The sequence below is a fragment of the Gallus gallus genome, unplaced genomic scaffold (genome assembly GCF_016699485.2).
Source record: "Gallus gallus isolate bGalGal1 unplaced genomic scaffold, bGalGal1.mat.broiler.GRCg7b scaffold_102, whole genome shotgun sequence".
NCBI classification, from domain to species: Eukaryota; Metazoa; Chordata; class Aves; order Galliformes; family Phasianidae; genus Gallus; species Gallus gallus.
The window spans coordinates 21,670-43,815 of record NW_024096054.1 but is presented as its reverse complement, the minus strand read 5'-3'; the positions used below and the strand labels follow the sequence as shown (position 1 = coordinate 43,815).

At 57.1% G+C, this 22,146-nt stretch overlaps 1 protein-coding gene across 3 annotated transcripts; it reads left to right on the top strand.

Moving 5' to 3' along the window:
* The first annotated feature begins 1,813 nt into the window (after window positions 1–1,813).
* LOC121108943 (RUS family member 1-like) lies at window positions 1,814–20,984 on the top strand. 3 transcript variants are annotated; one of them, XR_006932617.1, is made up of 12 exons: window positions 1,814–1,858; window positions 1,972–2,018; window positions 3,697–3,774; window positions 5,214–5,328; window positions 7,197–7,242; window positions 8,243–8,275; window positions 8,366–8,471; window positions 8,836–8,938; window positions 10,824–10,894; window positions 13,788–14,038; window positions 16,562–16,619; window positions 17,799–17,869. XR_006932617.1 is itself a non-coding variant. In XM_046906224.1 (10 exons), the coding sequence occupies exons 1-10, from the start codon at window positions 1,843–1,845 to the stop codon at window positions 20,017–20,019; spliced, it is 948 nt and encodes a 315-aa protein (XP_046762180.1). In that variant the 5' UTR covers window positions 1,814–1,842; the 3' UTR covers window positions 20,020–20,984. The 3 variants fall into 3 exon arrangements, 1 of the variants encoding a protein (XP_046762180.1); XR_006932618.1 differs by lacking the exon at window positions 8,243–8,275; XM_046906224.1 differs by lacking the exons at window positions 5,214–5,328; window positions 7,197–7,242; window positions 8,243–8,275; window positions 8,366–8,471; window positions 8,836–8,938 and adding exons at window positions 18,754–18,915; window positions 19,716–19,793; window positions 19,904–20,984.
* The last annotated feature ends 1,162 nt before the right edge of the window (window positions 20,985–22,146 follow it).

The following is a 22,146-nucleotide window of genomic DNA, read 5'->3' as shown; positions in this document are numbered from 1 at the left end:
CCCCCATAACCCCCCCCCTTAAGTGACCCACGAGTTGGGGTGGGGGGACGAAGGGGGACCCATAACCCCCCCATAACCCCATAACCCCCCCACACACCCCATAACCCCCCCATAACCCCCCCTTAAGTGACCCACAAGTTGGGATGGGGGGACGAAGGGGGACCCATAACCCCCCCATAACCCCCCCCATTAAGCGACCCACGAGTTGGGATGGGGGGATGAAGGGGGACCCATAACCCCCCCATAACCCCCCCATAACCCCATAACCCCCCCCTTAAGCGACCCAGGAGTTGGGGTGGGGGGATGAAGGGGGACCCATAACCCCCCCGTAACCCTCCCCCATTACACGACCCACAAGTTGGGATGGGGGGACGAAGGGGGACCCATAACCCCCCATAACCCCATAACCCCCCCCATGAAGCGACCCACAAGTTGGGATGGGGGGATGATGGGGGGGTGGGAGATGATGGGGGGTGGGGGATTGGGGGGGGGGATTGGTTGGGTTGAGGCAATGGGGGAAGGCCATAGGGATCCCTGCTTGTCCCCATAGCTGCCCCATAGCTGCCCCATGGGTGCCCCATGGCCAACGTTGGGTCAACCCAATGGGGGAAGGCCATCAGTCCCATTGTTTATCTGTTAAGGAGAGCCCATAGCAGCCCCTGGTTGTCTTTGAGGTGTCCCCATAGCACCCATAGCTGCCCCATGGCCCTCGTTGGGTCTTGGGTTGGGTTGAGGCAATGGGGGAAGGCCATCAGTCCTATTGTTTGTGTGTTGATGGAACCCCATAGTGATCCCTGGTTGTCCCCATAGCTGCCCCATAGCTGCCCTATAGCATCTCTCTGTGCCCCATAGGTGTCCCACAGCTGCCCCATGGCCAACGTTGGGTTGAGTCAATGGGGGAAGGCCATCAGTCCGGTTGTTTTGTGTTGGAGAGCCCCATAGCGATCCCTGGTTGTCCCCATAGCTGCCCCATAGCTGCCCCATAGCATCCCTGTGTGCCCCATAGCTGCCCCATGGCCAACGTTGGGTCAACCCAATGGGGGAAGGCCATCAATCCTATTGTTTGTGTGTTGATGAAACCCCATAGCAACCCCTGGTTGTCCCCATAGCTGCCCCATAGCATCTCTCTGTGCCCCATAGCATCCCTGTGTGCCCCACAGCTGCCCCATGGCCAATGTTGGGTCGAGTCAATGGGGGAAGGCCATCAGTCCTATTGTTTGTGTGTTGATGAAACCCCCATAGCGACCCCTGGTTGTCCCCATAGCACCCATGGGTGCCCCCTAGTGCCCCTGTGTGCCCCATAGCACCCCTGTGTGCCCCACAGGAGCCCCCCCCCCCCCCACCCCCCCCCCAATAAAGTGCTTTAATCCGTTTCCATGGGATCTGTGTGTGGCTCTATGGGGGGGGGGGAGGGGGGTGAGACCATAGAGAGGTGGGGGAAGAGGTGCCAGAGTGGCTCTGCGGCCATAGAGACTGAAGGTGTCGGCCTAGAGTGTCCCGTGGGCCTATGGAGGTATGCCACGCTGGCAGCCATAGAGTGTTGGAGGACTGTTCTCCTAGAGCGCCCCAGTGCGGGGGGGGGGGGGGGGGGGACACGTTATGTCCTGGAGGACCTTCCCTTAATGTAAGCCAGGAGGAAACCATAGAGTTCCGGAGGACTTGCCTCCTAGAGCGGCCCGATAGCGGTCATAGAGTCCCGGAGGACCTCTCCATAACGCGCTACAATAGCAAATCATCGAGTTCCGGAGGACCGTCCTCCCAGCGCGGCCCCGAGCGGGCACCATAGAGTACCGGAAGTGGTTCCTAGCGCGCCGCCGGAAGTCGCTGCCCGTCAGCCGCACAATGGCGGAACTTTCGGGTACGGAGCGGCCCCGACCCCTTCCCGCTCCCCCCTCCCCCCCCCCCCCCTTTTCCGGCGTGACCCCGGGGTGACCCTGCGGTGACCCCGCGGTGACCCCGTGACCCGCGCAGGTCCCGCCCCGCCGTGTCGCAAGGGGGCGCTGCGCAGAGTGGCAGAGGTAGAAAAATGGAGGGAAAAAAGGGGGAATTTGGGAAAAAATGGGGGGAGTCGGGGGAAAAAGGGGAAATTTTGGGAAATCGGGGAAAAGGAGGGAAAGTTTGGGGAAGGAGTGGGGGAACTTGGGGGGAAAATGGGGAAAACTTCGGGGAAATTTGGGAAATTTTGGGGAAATGGGGGAATTTGGAGTGAAAAAGGGGGAATTTGGGAAAAAATGGGGGGAAGTCGGGGGAAAAAGGGGAAATTTTGGGAAATCGGGGAAAAGGAGGGAAAGTTTGGGGAGGGAGTGGGGGAACTTGGGGGGAAAATGGGGAAAAATCGAGGGAAAATGGGGGGATTTGGGGGAAATGGAATTTGGGATGAAAAAGAGGGAATTTGGGGAAAAGCGAGGAAAATGGGGAAAAAAGATATAAATTGGGGGAAATCGGGGAAAAGGGGGGAAGAGTTGGGGAAGGAATGGGGGAATTTGGGGGAAAAAATGGGGAAAAATGGGGAGAAATTTTGGAAAAAATGAGGAAACTAAGGGAAGAGGGAATGGCGAATTTGGGGTAAAAAAAAAGGGGGAATTTGGGAAAAAATGGGGGAACTGGGGGGGAAAGGGCGGAATTGGGGAAAATCGGGGGAAAGGGGGGAAGAGTTGGGGAAAGAAGGATGGAATTGGGGGGGAAATGGGGAAAATTGGGGGGAAAATGAGGACATTGGGGGAAATGGGGAAATTTGGGGGATATTTGAGGGGAAATTTGGGGGAAAATTGGGAATATTTGGGGGAATTGGAGGGAAATTGGGGGGAAATTCGAGGGGGAAATTGGGGAAAGATGGGAAATTTGAGGGGAAATTTGGGGGAAATTGGGAATATTTGGGGAAATTAGAGCAAAATTGGGGGGAATTGGGCAAAAAATGGGAAATTGGGGGGAAATGGGTTGAAATAGGGGGAAATTGGGGGGAAATTTGGGAGGAAGTTGGGAATATTTGGGGGAAATGGGGGAAATTTTGGGAAAACTGGGAGAATTTGGGGGAAATTGGGGAAATTTGGGGAAATTGGAGAAAAAATGTGGGAAATGGGGTAAATTTGGGGATATTTGAGGGGAAATTGGGGGAAAATGGGGGGAAATTGGGCAAAAAATGGGAAATTGGGGGGAAATGGGTGGAAATGGGAGGGAAATTGGGGAAGTTGGGAATATTTGGGGGAAATTGGGGGAAATTTGGGGGAAATGGAGAAAAAATGTGGGAAATGGGGTAAATTTTGGGATATTTGAGGGGAAATTGGGGGGAAATTGGGGGAAATTGGGCAGAAAATGGGAAATTGGGGGAAAATGGGTGGAAATGGGAGGGAAATTGGGGAAAATTGGGGGAAGTTGGGAATATTTGGGGGAAATTGGGGGAAATTTGGGGGAAATGGAGAAAAAATGTGGGAAATGGGGTAAATTTTGGGATATTTGAGGGGAAATTGGGGGGAAATTGGGCAGAAAATGGGAAATTGGTGGGAAATGGGTTGAAATAGGGGGAAATGGGGGGAAATTTGGGGGGAAATTGGGGAAATTTGGGGGGAAATGGGGGAAATTGGGGGGCAAAACGGGGGAATATGGGGGGAAATGAGGGATTGGGGGGCAGTTTTGGGGTCAGATGTGGGGATTTGGGGGTTATTTGGGGGGTGCTGACAGTGCCCCCCATCCCCACAGAGGGTGCTGCTCCCATCGGGGTTCCCCCACAGCGTCAGCCCCGATTATCTGCAGTACCAGTGCTGGGACAGCGCACAGGTGAGACTGGGATAGACTGGGATGGACTGGGAGGGACTGGGAGGGACTGGGAGGGAATGGGATATACTGAGAGGGACTGGGAGGGCAATGGTGGGGACTGGGATATACTGGGAGGGAATGGGAGGGAAGTGGGAGGGAATGGGATATACTGGGATATACTGGGAGGGAATGGGAGGGACTGGGATATACTGGGAGGGACTGGGAGGGAATGGGAGGGACTGGGAGGGAATGGGAGGGACTAAAGGGGAACTGGGATATATTGGGAGGGACCGGGAGGAGACTGGGATATACTGGGAGGGAATGGGAGGGCAATGGGAGGGAATGGGAGGGACTGGGATATACTGGGAGGGACTGGGAGGGAACTGGGAGGGACTGGGAGGGACTGGGATATACTGGAAGGGCAATGGGAGGGACTGGGAGGGAACTGGGAGGGACTGGGATATACTGGGATATACTGGGAGGGAATGAGAGGAACTGGGATATACTGGGAGGGAATGGGAGGGCAATGGGAGGGAATGGGAGGGACTGGGATATACTGGGAGGGAACTGGGAGGGACTGGGAGGGAGTGGGATATACTGGGAGGGCAATGGGAGGGACTGGGAGGGAACTGGGAGGGACTGGGATATACTGGGATATACTGGGAGGGAATGGGAGGGACTGGGATATACTGGGAGGGAATGGGAGGGCAATGGGAGGGACTGGGAGGGACTGGGATATACTGGGAGGGCAATGGGAGGGACTGGGAGGGACTGGGAGGGAACTGGGAGGGAATGGGAGGGACTGGGATATACTGGGAGGGCAATGGGAGATCATATGGGAGGTCCTTACTGGTCCGTAATGACCCCTACTGATCCATACTGGTCCATACTGGTCTATACTGGTCCATACTGGTCCCTGTGGGCCATACTGGTCTGTAATGACCCCTAGTGATCCATACTGGTCCATACTGGTCTATACTGGTCCCTATGGGCCATACTGGTCCGTACTGATCCATACTGGTCCATAATGACCCCTAGTGATCCATACCGGTCCATACTGGTCTATACTGGTCCGTACTGGTCCCTATAGGCCATACTGGTCTGTAATGACCCCTAGTGATCCATACCGGTCCATACTGCTCTATACCGGTCTGTACTGGTCCCTATGGGTCATACTGGTCCATACTGATCCATACTGGTCTGTAATGACTCCGAGTGATCCATACTGGTCCATACTGGTCCATATGGGCCGTACTGGTCCATACTGGTCCATACTGGTCCGTGATGACCCCTAGTGATTCATACCGGTCCATACTGCTCTATACTGGTCCATATGGGTCCCAATGGGCCGTACTGGTCCAAACCGGTCCCTATGGGCCATACTGGTCCGTACTGGTCCAAACCGGTCCCTATGGGCCATACTGGTCCGTACTGGTCCATACTGGTTTCTGGTGGTGCAGGCTCTGTGCAGCTCCCTGTCGGGGATCATCGCCACCCGCGCTGTGTTTGAGGCCGTCGGGGTCGGGGACGGCGCCGCCACCCCCATGGGAGCCACCCTCACCTGGCTGCTGCGGGGTCAGACCCCAAACCCCCCTCTTTTCACCCCAAAATCCCCCCCCCGACCCCAAAGCCCACCCATTGCCAGCCAAAACCCCACTGTTCAGACCCCAAAAAGCCCAATTTTGACCCCAAAAAGCCTTCAATTTGACCTTAAAACACCCCAGTTTTGAATTGTCCCCAAATGTCCTATTTTTCACCCCAATATTTCCCCTTTTCAGCCCCAAATCCTCCCCGACCCCAAAGCCCACCCATTGCCAGCCAAAAACCCCACTGTTCAGACCCCAAAAAGCCCAATTTTGACCCCAAAAAGCCTTCAATTTGACCTTAAAACACCCCAGTTTTGAATTGTCCCCAAATGTCCTATTTTTCACCCCAATATTTCCCCTTTTCACCCCAAAATCCCCCCCTGACCCCAAAGCCCACCCATTGCCAGCCAAAACCCCACTGTTCAGACCCCAAAAAGCCCAATTTTGACCCCAAAAAGCCTTCAATTTGGCCTTGAAACACCCCAGTTTTGAATTGTCCCAAATGTCCTATTTTTCACCCCAATATTTCCCCTTTGCAGCCCCAAATCCTCCCCGACCCCAAAGCCCACCCATTGCCAGCCGAAAACCCCACTGTTCAGACCCCAAAAAGCCCAATTTTGACCCCAAAAAGCCTTCAATTTGGCCTTAAAACATCCCAGTTTTGCAATGTCCCCATATGTCCTATTTTTCACCCCAATATTTCCCCTTTTCACCCCAAAATCCCCCCCTGACCCCAAAGCCCACCCATTGCCAGCCAAAAACCCCACTGTCCGGACCCCCAAAAGCCCAATTTTGACCCCCAAAACCTTTAATGTTGGCCCCAAACCCCCAATTTCAGACCAAAAACCCCAATTCTGACCCCCAAAATCTGAATTTTGGCCCCAAAGCTCCAATTTTGACCCCAAATACCCAATTTTGACCCCCAAAAAAACATTTTGACCCCCCAAAAACCCCCGTTTCAACCCCCAAATGCCCCCATTTTGACCCCCAAAAAACCCCTTTTGTCCCCAAATTCCCAATTTTGACCCAAAAAAACCATGAATTCGACCCAAGAAAACCCCGAATTGGACCCCAAAAACCCAAAATCACCATTTTTCACCCCAAAATTGCCCCTTTTCACCCCAAAATCATCCCCAACCCCGAAACCCACCCATTGCCAGGATTGTTTGGGCCCCAAAAAGCCCAATTTTGACCCCAAAAAACCCCAATTTTGAGCAAAAATCCCCAATTCTGACGTCAAAAACCTCATTTTTGGCCCCACAAGAACCAACTTTGGCCCCCCCAAAAACTGATTTTGACCCCAAAAGCTTTAATTTTGGCCCCCCCAAAAAAGCATTTTGGCCCACAAGACCGCAATTTTGACCCCAAAACCCCCATTTTGACCCCAAAAAAGCCTTAATTTTAGCCCCCAGGCCCCCAATGTCAACAAAAAGAACCCAAAATTCGACCCCGAAAACCCCAAATCACCTTTTTTTCACGCCAAAATCACCATTGTTCACCCCAAAATTTCCCATTTTCACCCCAAAATTCCACTTTTTAACCCAAAATGGACCATTTTCACCCCAAAACATCCCATTTTCACCCCCAAAACATCCCACTTTCCCCCTGAAATTACCATTTTTCACCCCAAAACATCCCATCTTCACCCCAAAATCGTCATTCCCCCCCCCAAAATATCCCTTTCCCACCTCAAAAATCCCCCTTTTCCCCCCAAAATGTACCATTTTCACCCCCAAGATTTCCCTTTTCCACCCCAATTCTCCCACTTTCACCCCAAATTTGCCCCTTTCCCCCCAATTCCTCATTCCTGGTGCCCCAAAATCGCTGTTTTTCACCCCAAAATGGCTGCCCCCGCAGACGGAGTTGGGATGGTGACGCGCATCGCCTTCGCCTCCATTCAGGGGTGAGTACTGGTCTGTACTGGGCCATACTGGTCTGTACTGGGCTGTACTGGGCTGTACTGGGCCATACTGGTCTGTACTGGGCCCTACTGGTCCGTACTGGGCCATACTAATCTGTACTGGGCCATACTGCTCTGTACTGGGCCATACTGGTCTGTACTGGGCCATACTGCTCTGTACTGGGCCATACTGGTCTGTACTGGTCTGTACTGGCCCGTACTGGGCCATACTGGTCTGTACTGGGCCTTACTGGTCTGTACTGGGCCATACTGGTCTGTACTGGGCCATACAGGGCCATACTGGGCCGTACTGGTCTGTACTGGGCCATACTGCTCTGTACTGGTCTGTACTGGTCTGTACTGGGCCATACTGGTCTGTACTGGGCCCTACTGGTCTGTACTGGGCCATACTGGTCTATACTGGTCTATACTGGTCCATACAGGCCTATACCAGTCCATACTGGTCTATACTGGCCTATACTGGCCCATACTGGTTTATACTGGTCCATGCTGGCCCATACTGGTCTGTACTGGTCCATACTGGTCTGTGTTGATATATGCTGGTTCACACTCATCCTTACTGGTTTATTCTGGTTTATACTGGTCCATACTGGTCTATACTGGTCCATACTGGCCTATACAGGTCCATACTGGTTTATACTGGTCCATACTGGTCTATACTGGTCCATACTGGCCTATACAGGTCCATACTGGTTTATACTGGTCCATACTAGTCTATACAAGTCCATACTGGTCTATACTGGTCCATACTGGCCTATACAGGTCCATACTGGTTTATACTGGTCCATACTGGTCTATATTGGTCCATACTGTCCTATACAGGTCCATACTGGTTTATACTGGTCCATACTAGTCTATACAAGTCCATACTGGTCTATACTGGTGCATGCAGGCCTATACTGGCCCATACTGGTTTATACTGGTCCATGCTGGTCCATACTGGTCTGTACTGGACCATACTGGTCCACCCCTTCCCCTCCAGGAGCGCCCTGGACTGCGAGGCCAAGCAGTGGCGGTGAGAACCGACCTCATCCCGTCGTGGCGGCGATGACGTCACGGGGGCGATGACATCACACAGGCGATGACGTCACACCCACTCCCCCAGGTTGGCTGCTGACGTCATCAACGACGCGGCGCTGCTATTGGAGCTGTCGGCCCCCGCCTGGCCCGGCGCGGCGCCTCTGGTGTTGGCGGGGGCGGCGGCGGCACGGGTGGGTGACGTCATCATGGGGGCGGGGGGGGCGTGACGTCATAGGGTAGCGGTAGTGACGTCATGGGGTTGGGGGGGGACGTCATGGGGGAGGGTGACGTCATGGGGTTGGTGCCACGTGGCGCCCCTCGTGCCGGCGCTGGTGGAGGTATGGGTGGCTGATGTCATCGGTGGGGGAGGGGGTGTGACATCATAGGGGGCTGGTGACATCATAGGGGGTTGTGATGTCATGGGGAGGGGGTTGACGTCATGGGGTAATGTACAGCATTCTATAGGGGCTGAAGGGGGGGGGAGGGGGGAGAGGTGTGGCCCCAGGGCGGCGATGACGTCACGGGGTGCTGACGTCACCCCGCCGTGGCCGTCAGAGCGTGGTGGGGGGTGGCGGGCGGCGCCACGCGGGCGGCCATTGCGGTGCATCAGGCGAGGAGGGACAACGCGGCCGAGGTGGCGGCCAAGGATGGCAGTCAGGTGAGGGGGAGGGACTGGGAGGGACTGGGATATACTGGGAGGGAATGGGAGGGCAATGGGGGGACTGGGAGTGCAATGGGGGGGACTGGGAGGGACTGGGAGGGCAATGGGGGGGACTGGGAGGGACTGGGAGAGCAATGGGGGGGACTGGGAGGGACTGGGATATACTGGGAGGGAATGGGAGGGCAATGGGGGGGACTGGGAGGGCAATGGGGGGGACTGGGAGGGACTGGGATATACTGGGAGGGAATGGGAGCGACTGGGAGGGACTGGGATATACTGGGAGGGAATGGGAAGGCAATGGGGGGGAACTGGGAGGGACTGGGAGGGCAGTGGGAGAGACTGGGAGGGAATGGGTGCGACTGGGAGGGACTGGGAGGGCAATGGGGGGGAACTGGGAGGGAATGGGATATACTGGGAGGGAATGGGAGCGACTGGGAGGGACTGGGAGGGCAATGGGGGGACTAGGAGGGACTGGGAGGGCAATGGGGGGGAACTGGGAGGGACTGGGATATACTGGGAGGGAATGGGAGGGCAATGGGGGGGACTGGGAGAGCAATGGGGGGGACTGGGAGGGACTGGGAGAGCAATGGGGGGGACTGGGAGGGACTGGGATATACTGGGAGGGAATGGGAGGGAAATGGGAGGGACTGGGAGGGCAATGGGAGGGACTGGGATATACTGGGAGGGACTGGGAGGGCAATGGGAGCGACGGGGATGGACTGGGAGGGAGTGGGAGTGACTGGGAGGGCAATGGGGGGGACTGGGAGAGACTGGGAGGGACTGGGATATACTGGGAGGGAATGGGAGGGCAATGGGGGGGACTGGGAGGGGACTGGGAGGGAGTGGGGGGGAATGGGAGGACAATGGGGGGGAATGGGAGGGCAGTGGGAGCGACTGGGAGGGCAATGGGAGGGACTGGGATATACTGGGAGGGAATGGGAGGGACTGGGATATACTGGGAGGGAATGGGAGGGGACTGGGATATACTGGGAGGGACTGGGATGGACTGGGAGGGACTGGGAGAGAATGGGAGGGACTGGGATATACTGGGAGGGAATGGGAGGGAAATGGGAGGGCAGTGGGAGAGAATGGGAGGGACTGGGAGGGCAACGGGAGGGACTGGGATGTACTGGGAGAGAATGGGAGGGAGTGGGGGGGAATGGGAGGGACTGGGATGGACTGGGAGGGACTGGGAGGGCAGTGGAAGCAACTGGGAGAGACTGGGATGGACTGGGAGGGCAATGGGAGCGACTGGGATGGACTGGGATAGACTGGGAGGGCAATGGGAGGGACTGGGGGGGCAGTGGGAGGGACTAAAGGGGAACTGGGATATACTGGGAGGGACTGGGAGAGGACTGGGATATACTGGGATGGACTGGGAGGGAACCGAGATATACTGGGAGAGACTGGGATATACTGGGAGGGCAGTGGGAGGGACTGGGGGGCAGTGGGATATACTGGGACAGAACTGGGAGAGCATTGGGAGGGACTGGGATGTACTGGAAGGGACTGGGAGGGACTGGGATATACTGGGAGGGCAGTGGAAGCGACTGGGATATACTGGGATGTACTGGGAGGGAACTGGGAGGGCAGTGGGAGGGACTGGGATGGACTGGGAGAGAATGGGAGGGACTGGGAGGGCAATGGGAGGGGACTGGGAGGGACTGGGATATACTGGGAGGGACTGGGGGCTACTGGGATATACTGGGATGGACTGGGAAGAACTGGGATATACTGGGACGGACTGGGATATATTGGGATATACTGGGAGGAAATGGGAGGGACTGGTCTCTGTTGGTCTGTACTGGTCTATAGCGGTCTGCAGTGGTTTATACTGGTCTGTACTGGTCTATACTGGTCTTTACTGGTCTATACTGGGCAGGAGACGGTGGTGAACGCACTGGGGTTGCTGCTGGCGCTGCTGCTGCTGCCGGTGCTGGAGGGACGGCCGTGGTGAGCCAATCAGAGGGCAGGGATCTGCTTAGAGGCGGGGCTTAGCTGTGTGGGTGTCCAATCGGAGGGCAGGGCTGGGATGAGGGGCGGGTCATGGTTGCAGCATTGGCCTGAGTGTGGAGCTGGGTGAGGGGCGGGGCTTAGCTGTGTGTGTGGCCAATTAGAGGGTAGATAAGGAAAAGGGGCGGGGCTTTACAAGGGGGGTGGCCAATAAGAGGTTTGGGCTGCAAAATGGGCGTGGCCTTACTTGGGGTTTGTCCAATCAGAAGGAAGAAATGGGAAGAGGTGGGGCCTCGCCATGGGTGTAACCAATAAGAGGGTGAAGCTGGATGAGGGGCGGGGCTCAGTTGTGGGTGGGGCCAATCAGAGGGCAGGGGCAGCAGTTAGCTGTAAGGGTGGCCAATCAGGGTAACCCTATGGGGTCCTGGAAGGTCACATGGGTCTTATAGGGTCCTGGAAGGTCACATGGGTTCTGTAGGGTCCTGGAAGGTCACATGGGTCCCATAAGGTCCTGGAAGGTCACGTGGGTTCTGTAGGGTCCTGGAAGGCGACGTGTGTCCATTCAGGTCCTGGAAGGTGACGTGTGTCCAATGAGGTCCTGGAAGGTCACATGGGTCCCATAAGGTCCTGGAAGGTCATGTCTGTTTGATAAGGTCCTGGAAGGTCACATGGGTTCTGTAGGGTCCTGGAAGGTCACATGGGTCCCATAAGGTCCTGGAAGGTCACATGGGTTCTGTAGGGTCCTGGAAGGTGACGTGCATCCAATCAGGTCCTGGAAGGTCACATGGGTTCTGTAGGGTCCTGGAAGGTGACGTGCGTCCAATCAGGTCCTGGAAGGTCACGTGGGTTCTGTAGGGTCCTGGAAGGTCACATGGGTCCCATAAGGTCCTGGAAGGTCACATGGGTTCTGTAGGGTCCTGGAAGGTCATGTGTGTCCATTAAGGTCCTGGAAGGTCATGTCTGTTTGATAAGGTCCTGGAAGATCACATGGGTTCTGTAGGGTCCTGGAAGGTCACATAGGTCCTATAAGGTCCTGGAAGGTCATGTGTGTTTGATAAGGTCCTGGAAGGTCACATGGGTTCTGTAGGGTCCTGGAAGGTGATGTGCGTCCATTCAGGTCCTGGAAGGTCACATGGGTTCTGTAGGGTCCTGGAAGGTCACATGGGTTCTGTAGGGTCCTGGAAGGTCACATGGGTCCCATAAGGTCCTGGAAGGCCACATGGGTTCTGTAGGGTCCTGGAAGGTCACATGGGTCCCATAAGGTCCTGGAAGGTCACATGGGTTCTGTAGGGTCCTGGAAGGTGACGTGCGTCCAATCAGGTCCTGGAAGGTCACATGGGTCCATCAAGGTCCTGGAAGATCACGTGGGTTCTGTAGGGTCCTGGAAGGTCATGTGTGTCCATTAAGGTCCTGGAAGGTCACGTGGGTTCTGTAGGGTCCTGGACGGTCACATGGGTCCTATAAGGTCCTGGAAGGTCGCATGGGTTCTGTAGGGTCCTGGAAGGTCACATGGGTCCTATAAGGTCCTGGAAGGTCATGTCTGTTTGATAAGGTCCTGGAAGGTCACATGGGTTCTGTAGGGTCCTGGAAGGTGACGTGCATCCATTCAGGTCCTGGAAGGTCACATGGGTTCTGTACAGTCCTGGAAGGTCACGCGTGTCCTATAGGGTCCTGGAAGGTCACATGGGTTCTGTAGGGTCCTGGACCGTCACATGGGTCCCATAAGGTCCTGGAAGGTCACATGGGTTCTGTAGGGTCCTGGAAGGTCACGTGGGTCCTATAAGGTCCTGGAAGGTCATGTCTGTTTGATAAGGTCCTGGAAGATCACATGGGTTCTGTAGGGTCCTGGAAGGTCACATAGGTCCTATAAGGTCCTGGAAGGTCATGTGTGTTTGATAAGGCCCTGGAAGGCCACATGGGTTCTGTCGGGTCCTGGAAGGTCATGTGTGTCCATTAAGGTCCTGGAAGGTCATGTCTGTTTGATAAGGTCCTGGAAGATCACATGGGTTCTGTAGGGTCCTGGAAGGTCACATAGGTCCTATAAGGTCCTGGAAGGTCATGTGTGTTTGATAAGGTCCTGGAAGGTCACATGGGTTCTGTAGGGTCCTGGAAGGTCACGTGGGTCCTATAAGGTCCTGGAAGGTCGCATGGGTTCTGTAGGGTCCTGGAAGGTGATGTGCGTCCATTCAGGTCCTGGAAGGTCACATGGGTTCTGTAGGGTCCTGGAAGGTGACGTGCGTCCAATCAGGTCCTGGAAGGTCACATGGGTCCATCAAGGTCCTGGAAGATCACGTGGGTTCTGTACAGTCCTGGAAGGTCACGCGTGTCCATTAAGGTCCTGGAAGGTCACATGGGTTCTGTAGGGTCCTGGACGGTCACATGGGTCCCATAAGGTCCTGGAAGGTCACATGGGTTCTGTAGGGTCCTGGAAGGTCACATGGGTCCCATAAGGTCCTGGAAGGCCACATGGGTTCTGTAGGGTCCTGGAAGGTCACATGGGTCCCATAAGGTCCTGGAAGGTCACATGGGTTCTGTAGGTCCTGGAAGGTGACGTGGGTCCTATAAGGTCCTGGAAGGTCATGTCTGTTTGATAAGGTCCTGGAAGATCACATGGGTTCTGTAGGGTCCTGGAAGGTCACATGGGTCCCATAAGGTCCTGGAAGGTCACATGGGTTCTGTAGGGTCCTGGAAGGTGATGTGCGTCCATTCAGGTCCTGGAAGGTCATGCGTGTCCTATAGGGTCCTGGAAGGTCACATGGGTTCTGTAGGGTCCTGGAAGGTCACATGGGTCCCATAAGGTCCTGGAAGGTCACATGGGTTCTGTAGGGTCCTGGAAGGTGACGTGCGTCCATTCAGGTCCTGGAAGGTGACAGGTGCCGTGTGCGTCCCGCAGGCTGACGTGGCTCCTGGTGCTGCTGCTGACGGGGGCCCACCTGGGGGCCAACATGGCGGCCGTGCGCTCTCTTTGCATCCCCACCCTGAACCGACCCCGACTCCGCCTGGCGCTCAGCGGGGCCTTACGGGGTCTCAGCGGGGCCTTACGGGGTCCCACCGACCCCAAAACCCCCACCCCAAATAAGGGGGGGGTCACCGTGGCCGTCCCGACCCCCCGCGAGGTCAACCCCAAAGAACCGCTGCTGCCCGGTCAGTGCGAGCCAATGGGACCCCAATGTTCCCCATTGCCCCCCAATGCCCCCCAATGTCCCCCCAATGCCCCCCATTGTCCCCCAATGTCCCCCAAAGCCCCCCATTGTTCCCCAATGCTCCCCAATGTCCCCCAATGCCCCCCAATGACCCCCAATGTCCCCCCATTGTCCCCCCAATGGTCCCCAATGCCTCCCCATGTCCCCCAATGCCCCCCATTGTCCCCCAATGTCCCCCAATGACCCCTAATGTCCCCCCAATGTCCCCCAATGACCCCTAATGTCCCCCCATTGTCCCCCAATGTCCCCCAATGAACCCCAATGTCCCCCAATGACCCCTAATGTCCCCCCATTGTCCCCCAATGTCCCCCAAAGCCCCCCATTGTTCCCCAATGCCCCCAATGTCCCCACTGTCCCACAATGACCCCCAATGTCCCCCCATTGTCCCCCAATGCCCCCTAATGTCCCCCATTGTCCCACAATCCCCCCACTGTCCTCCAATGTCCCTCAATGTCCCCCCATTGTCCCCCAATGTCCCCCCATTTTTCCCCCCCAATGTCCCCCAATGCCCCCCATTGTCCCCCAATGTCCCCCCGTTGCCCCCCCCAATGGTCCCCAATGCCCCCCATTGTCCCCCAATGTCCCCAATGCCCCCCACTGTCCCCCAATGTCCCTCCATTGTCCCCCCAATGGTCCCCAATGCCTCCCCATGTCCCCCAATGCCCCCCATTGTCCCCCAATATCCCCCCATTGTCCCCCAATGTCCCCCAATGACCCCTAATGTCCCCCCAATGTCCCCCAATGACCCCTAATGTCCCCCCATTGTCCTCCAATGTCCCCCAATGAACCCCAATGTCCCCCAATGAACCCCATTGTCCCCCAATGTCCCCCAAAGCCCCCCATTGTTCCCCAATGCCCCCCAATGTCCCCAATGTCCCCCAATGCCCCCCCAATGTCCCCACTGTCCCACAATGACCCCCAATGTCCCCCCATTGCCCCCATTGTCCCCCAACGTCCCCCCAATGGTCCCCAATGCCCCCCATTGTCCCCCAATGTCCCCAATGCCCCCCACTGTCCCCCCATTGTCCCCCCAATGGTCCCCAATGCCTCCCCATTGTCCCCCAATGTCCCCCCATTGTCCCCCAATGCCCCCTAATGTCCCCCAATGCCCCCCCAATGTCCCCCCATTGTCCCCCAATGTCCCCCAATGACCCCCAATGTCCCCCCATTGTCCCCCAATGTCCCCCCCATGACCCCCATTGTCCCCCAATGTCCCCCAAAACCCCCCATTGTTCCCCAATGCCCCCCAATGTCCCCACTGTCCCACAATGACCCCCAATGTCCCCCCATTGTCCCCCAACGTCCCCCATTGTCCCCCAATGTCCCCCCATTGTCCCCCAATGCCCCCTAATGTCCCCCAGTGCCCCCCCAATGTCCGCCCATTGTCCCACAATCCCCCCACTGTCCTCCAATGTCCCCGAATGTCCCCCCATTGTCCCCCATTGTCCCCCAACGTCCCCCCAATGGTCCCCAATGCCCCCCATTGTCCCCCAATGTCCCCAATGCCCCCCACTGTCCCCCAATGTCCCCCCATTGTCACCCAGTGTCCCCCCATTGTCCCCCAATGTCCCCCCATTTTTCCCCCCCAATGGTCCCCAATGCCCCCCATTGTCCCCCAATGTCCCCCCATTTTTCCCCCCCAATGTCCCCCAATGCCCCCCATTGTCCCCCAGTGTCCCCAATGCCCCCCACTGTCCCCCAATGTCCCCCCGTTGCCCCCCCCAATGGTCCCCAATGCCCCCCATTGTCCCCCAATGTCCCCAATGCCCCCCACTGTCCCCCAATGTCCCTCCATTGTCCCCCCAATGGTCCCCAATGCCTCCCCATGTCCCCCAATGCCCCCCATTGTCCCCCAATGTCCCCCCATTGTCCCCCAACGTCCCCCATTGTCCCCCAATGACCCCCCATTGTTCCCCAATGCCCCCCAATGTCCCCCAATGTCCCCCATTGTCCCCCAATGCCCCCCATTGTCCCCCATTGTCCCCCAACGTCCCCCATTGTCCCCCAATGTCCCCCCATTGTCCCCCAATGCCCCCTAATGTCCCCCATTGTCCCACAATCCCCCCACTGTCCTCCAATGTCCCCCAATGTCCCCCCATTGTCCCCCAATGTCCCCCCATTGTCCCCCATTGTCCCCCAACGTCCCCCCAATGTCCCCAATGCCCCCCACTGTCCCCCAATGTCTCCCCATTGCCCCCCCCCAATGGTCCCCAATGCCCCCCATTGTCCCCCAATGTCCCCCCATTGTCCCCCCAGTGTCCCCAATGCCCCCCACTGTCCCCCAATGTCCCCCCATTGTCCCCCCAATGGTCCCCAATGCCTCCCCATTGTCCCCCAATGTCCCCCCATTGTCCCCCAACGTCCCCCATTGTCCCCCAATGTCCCCCCATTGTCCTCCAATGTCCCCCAATGTCCCCCCAATGTCCCCCAATGTCCCCCCAATGTCCCCCCAATGTCCCCCCAGGTTTCAGCAGCCGCCTCCGCCTCCGCCTGGGAGCCCCCAAACAGAGCCTGGTGGGGAGGTGACAATATGGGGGGGGGGGGGGGGGGGGCATTATGGGGGGGATATTATGGGGGGGAGGGGACATTACGGGGGGGACATTATGGGGGGAGGGGACATTGTGGGGGGGACATTATGGGGGGACATTATGGGGGGAGGGGACAATATGGGGGGGGACATTATGGGGGCGACAGTATGGGGGGACATTATGGGGGGAGGGGACAATTTGGGGGGGAAATTATGGGGGGACATTATGGGGGGAGGGGACATTATGGGGGGGATATTATGGGGGGGAGGGGACAATATGGGGGCGACAGTATGGGGGGAGGGGACAATGTGGGGGGGGGACATTATGGGGGCGACAGTATGGGGGGACATTATGGGGGGAGGGGACATTAAGGGGGGGACATTATGGGGGCGACAGTATGGGGGGACATTATGGGGGGAGGGGACATTGTGGGGGGGATATTATGGGGGAAGGGGACATTATGGGGGGGACATTATGGGGGGAGGGGACAATATGGGGGGGGACATTATGGGGGGACATTATGGGGGGAGGGGACATTGTGGGGGGGATATTATGGGGGAAGGGGACATTATGAGGGGGATATTATGGGGGAAAGGGACGTTATGGGGGGACATTATGGGGGGAGGGGACATTATGGGGGGGACATTATGGGGGGAGGGGACATTATGGGGGGGAGAAGAGGACAGTATGGGGGGGGAGACATTATGGGGGGAGGGGACGTTATGGGGGGACATTATGGGGGGAGGGGACAGTATGGGGGAAGGGGACATTATGGGGGGAGGGGACATTATGGGAGTGGGGACATTATGGGGGGATATTATGGGGGGAGGGGACATTATGGGGGGGACATTGTGGGGGGGGATATAATGGGAGGGGACATTATGGGGGGGACAGGAAGGGGGGGAGGGGACATTATGGGGGGGTATTATGGGGGAAGGGGCATTATGGGGGGGATATTATGGGGGACATTTTGGGGGGGGGAGGGGACATTATGGGGGGGACATTGTGGGGGGGGATATAATGAGGGAGGCATTATGGGGGGGGAGGGGACATTATGGGGTGGAATATTATGGGCGTGGGGACATTATGGGAGTGGGGACATTATGGGGGGGACATTATGGGGGGGGGGGACATTTTGGGGGGGGTCTCCAACCCCATTGGGTGCCCCCATAGCGAAGCGGAGTTCCGGAAGGCTGTGGAATGCGGCAGCCCCGATTACATCATCGTGCTGAGACCCAGCCAAGGTGGGACCCCAAATCCCAACGGGGGACCCCAAATCCCAACGGGGGTCCCCGAAACCCATTGGGTGTCCTCAAATCCTACTGGGTGTCCCCAAATCCCATTGAGTGACCCCCAAACCCTATTGGGTGCCCCCAACTCCCTTTGAGTGTCCCCAACTCCCATTAGGGGGCCCCAAATACCAACGGGGGTCCCCAAATCCCAATGGGGGTCCCCAAATCCCAATGGAGGTCCCCAAGTCCCATTGGGGGACCCCAAATCCCAATGGAGGTCCCCAAATCCCAATGGGGGTCCCCAAAACCCATTGGGTGTCCTCAAATCCTACTGGGTGTCCCCAACTCTCAGTGGGGGTCCCCAAGTCCCATTGGGGGACCCCAAATCCCAACGGGGGTCCCCAAATCCCATTGCGTGACCCCAGAATCCCATTGTGTGACCCCAGAATCCCAACGGGGGTCCCCAAATCCCAACAAGGGTCCCCAAAACCCATTGGGTGCCCCCAACTCCCATTGAGTGACCCCCAAACCCCATTGGGTGCCCCCAACTCCCATTGAGTGACCCCCAAACCCCACTGGGTGCCCCCAACTCTCATTGAGTGACCCCCAAACCCCATTGGGTGCCCTCAAACCCCACTGGGTGACCCCCAAATCCCATTGGGTGCCCCCAACTCCCATTGAGTGACCCCCATCTCCGATTGGGTGCCCCCAAATCCCATTGAGTGCCCCCAACTCTCATTGAGTGACCCCCAAACCCCATTGGGTGCCCCCAACTCTCATTGAGTGACCCCCAAACCCCATTGGGTGCCCCCAACTCCCATTGAGTGACCCCCAAACCCCATTGGGTGCCCCCAAACCCCATTGGGTGACCCCCAAATCCCATTGGACGGCCACAGGTTGGGTCGGGGTGGGGTTGCGGGATGGGGCCCCCCCCGACGCCCCACTGCGGGGCTGCGCCCACGCTCTGCTCCTGGAGGAGCTCCTGGGAGCCGACCTCCCCCCCATGGCACCCATGGGTGCTGCCCTCAGACCCCTACAGCAGCGCCTGCGCCGGTGCCGTGAGTATGGGGTCGTTATGGGGTGATTTGGGGGCACTATGGGGTGATTTGGGGTCATTATGGGGTGGCTTGGGGTCATTATGAGGTGATTTGAGGTCATTAGGGGGTGGTTTGAGGGCGCTATGGGGTGAATTGACGGGCCCTGAGGTGGTTTGGGGGCATTATGGGGTTGTTTGGGGTCATTATGGGGTGGTTTGGGGGCATGATGAGGTGGGTTAGGGGCATTATGGGGTGGTTTGGGGTCACCATGGGGTGGGTTGAGGGTACTATGGGGTGGGTTGGGGACATTATGGGGTAGTTTGGGGGCATAATGGGGTGGTTTGGGGGCATAATGGGGTGGGTTGGGGACATTATGGGGTAGTTTGGGGGCATTATGGGGTGGGTTGGGGTCACTATGGGGTGAATTGAGGGGCCCTGAGGTGGTTTGGTGTCGTTATGAGGTGGTTTGGGGGCATTATGGGGTGCTTTGGGGTCATTATGGGGTGGTCTGGGAGTCCTGAGATGGTTTGGGGTCACTGTGGGGTGGTTTTGGGGTCACCACGGGATGGGTTGGGCTCAGCGTGTGGTGGGTTGGGGTCATTATGGGCTTTTTTGGGGGGGTTATTGGGGGGCGATTTGGGGTCACTATGGGGTCCAATTTGGGGCTGATCTCAGGCCATTTGGGGCTGATCTCTGCTCTTTTCACACCCGTTTGGGGGGGATGGGGGGCAGATTTGGGTCCCATTTGGGGATGACCCCAAACCCCACCCCCCCCTTCACCCCCCATCGCCCCCTATATCCCCCCTCCCCCCCCCCAACAGCTCCGGGCTCCGTCCCATGGGCGACGTTGGCTGAAATCTCCCGCCTATGGGACACATTGGGACCCGCTTTCCTCCGCGGTACGCCATTATGACGTCATAATCCTCCCCATTGTGACGTCACAAACGCGCCATTGTGACGTCACTCCCCCACCCCTCCCCCCCTTTCCAACGCCCCGCCCACCCCGCAGGATTGGAGGACGCCGGTTGGTCGACGCGACGCCACCAGTTGGCTGCCGACGAATGGCGGCTTCAGTGGGCGGGGCCGGAAAGCCACGCCCACCCTTCGCTGACCACGCCCACATGAGCCCCGCCCAATGAGAATGCGGCCCTCCTGACCCCCACCCCTCAACGAGCCCCGCCCACTTCCGGCCACGCCCCCCCATCCATAGGCTCCACTCATCCATAAGCCCCTCCATCGTCACGCCACGCCCCCCCCAGAAGCCACGCCCACCTTGACCACGCCCCCAAATACTGCCAACCAATGACCACACCCCCTTCATAAGCCCCGCCCACATTTCGATTTCTCAAGCCCCGCCCACCAATGACCAAGCCCCCTACCTGAGCCAATCCCATTCCTGACCACGCCCCCTCCATAAGCCCCGCCCACCCTTCTAACACCCCCATATGCCCCGCCCAGCAATGACCACGCCCCCCACAAGCCCCGCCCACATTCCGTAGTGTTCCCAGGCTCCGCCCACCAATGACCACGCCCCCTCCCTGAGCCAATCCCATCGGTGGCCACGCCCCCAATCCCCGCCCACATCGACCACGCTCCCTTTATAAGCCCCTCCTACCCTTAATCACTCCCCTTCGATAAGCCCTGCCCACATTTCATAGCGTCCTCAGGCCACGCCCACCAATGGTCACGCCCCCAAGCTCCGCCCACATCTGAGTGTTCTCATGCTCCGCCCACCACTGACCACGCCCCCCTCCCTAAGCCAATCCCGTTCCTGACCACGCCCCCTGACCTCACCCACCAATGGCCACGTCCCCTCCATAAGCCCCGCCCACAATTTTCTCAAGCCCCGCCCACCAATGACCACGCCCCCTCCATAAGCCAACCATATCCCTGACCACGCCCCTCCGTACGCCCCGCCCACTCCCGACCACGCCCCCTTTCTAAGCCCCGCCCCCTCTGCGTCCTTCCTCAAAAAAAAAAACCCCAAAGAACCCCAAAAAGTGTGAAAAAACCCAGAGCAGAAATGACCATTTTGGGACAATGGGATCAAATGGCCCCATTTTGGGGCGAAAAAAAACCCAGTTTTTGTATTCTTGCTTTTGTTGTCGTTTTTGGGGGTCCGAAAGGGGGGATTTGGGGGCAGAAAGAGGTGATTTGGGGGCAAAAAATGAGGGTTTGGGGGCAAAAAAAATGGGTGATTTTGGGATAGAATGAGGGGTTTGAGGGAAAAAAGGGGGACTTTGGGCCAAAAATGAGGATTTGTGGGGCAAAATGTATGTTTTTGTTAAAGAATGGGGGGGTTGGGGCAAAAAAAGGGTGATTTGGGGGTAGAATGGGGGGTTGGGGGGCAAAAATGGGTGATTTGGGGGCAAAAATGGATGATTTTGGGGTAGAATGGGGGGTTTGGGGGAAAAATGGGTGATTTGGGGGCAAAAAATGGTGATTTTGGGGTAGAATGGGGGTTTGGGAGCAAACATGGATGGTTTGGGGGCAAAAAATGAGGATTTGGGGGCAAAAATGGATGATTTTGGAGCAAAAGATGAGAGTTCTGGGGGGGAAATGGATGATTTGGGGGTAGAATAGGGGCTTTGGGGGCAAAAATGGATGATTTGGGGGTAGAATGGGGGCTTTGGGGCAAAAATTGGCGATTTTGGGGCACCAAATGAGGGTTTGGTGGCAAAAATTGATGATTTGGGGGTAGAATGGGGGGTTGGGGGCAAAAAAAAAAGGGTGATTTGGGGGCAAAAATGGGTGATTTTGGGGTAGAATGGGGGCTTTGGGGCAAAAATGGGTGGTTTTGGGGCAAAAGATGAGAGTTCTGGGGGGAAATGGTGATTTTGGGGTAGAATGGGGGGTTGGGGGCAAAAAAAAAGGGTGATTTGGGGGCAAAAATGGGTGATTTTGGGGTAGAATGGGAGGTTTGGGGCAAAAATGGGTGGTTTTGGGGCAAAAGATGAGAGTTCTGGGGGAAAAAATGGTGATTTTGGGGTAGAATGGGGGCTTTGGGGGCAAAAATGGGTGATTTGAGGGACACAAATGAGGATTTGGGGGCAGAAAATGGTGATATGGGGTGAGAATGGGTGATTTGGGGGCAAAAATGGGTGATTTTGGGGTAGAATTGGGGATTTGGGGGCAAAAATGGGTGATTTTGGGGTAGAATTGGGGATTTGGGGGCAAAAATGGATGATTATGGGGTAGAAGGGGAGGTTTGGGGGCAAAAATGGGTGATTTTGGGGTAGAAGGGGGGGTTTG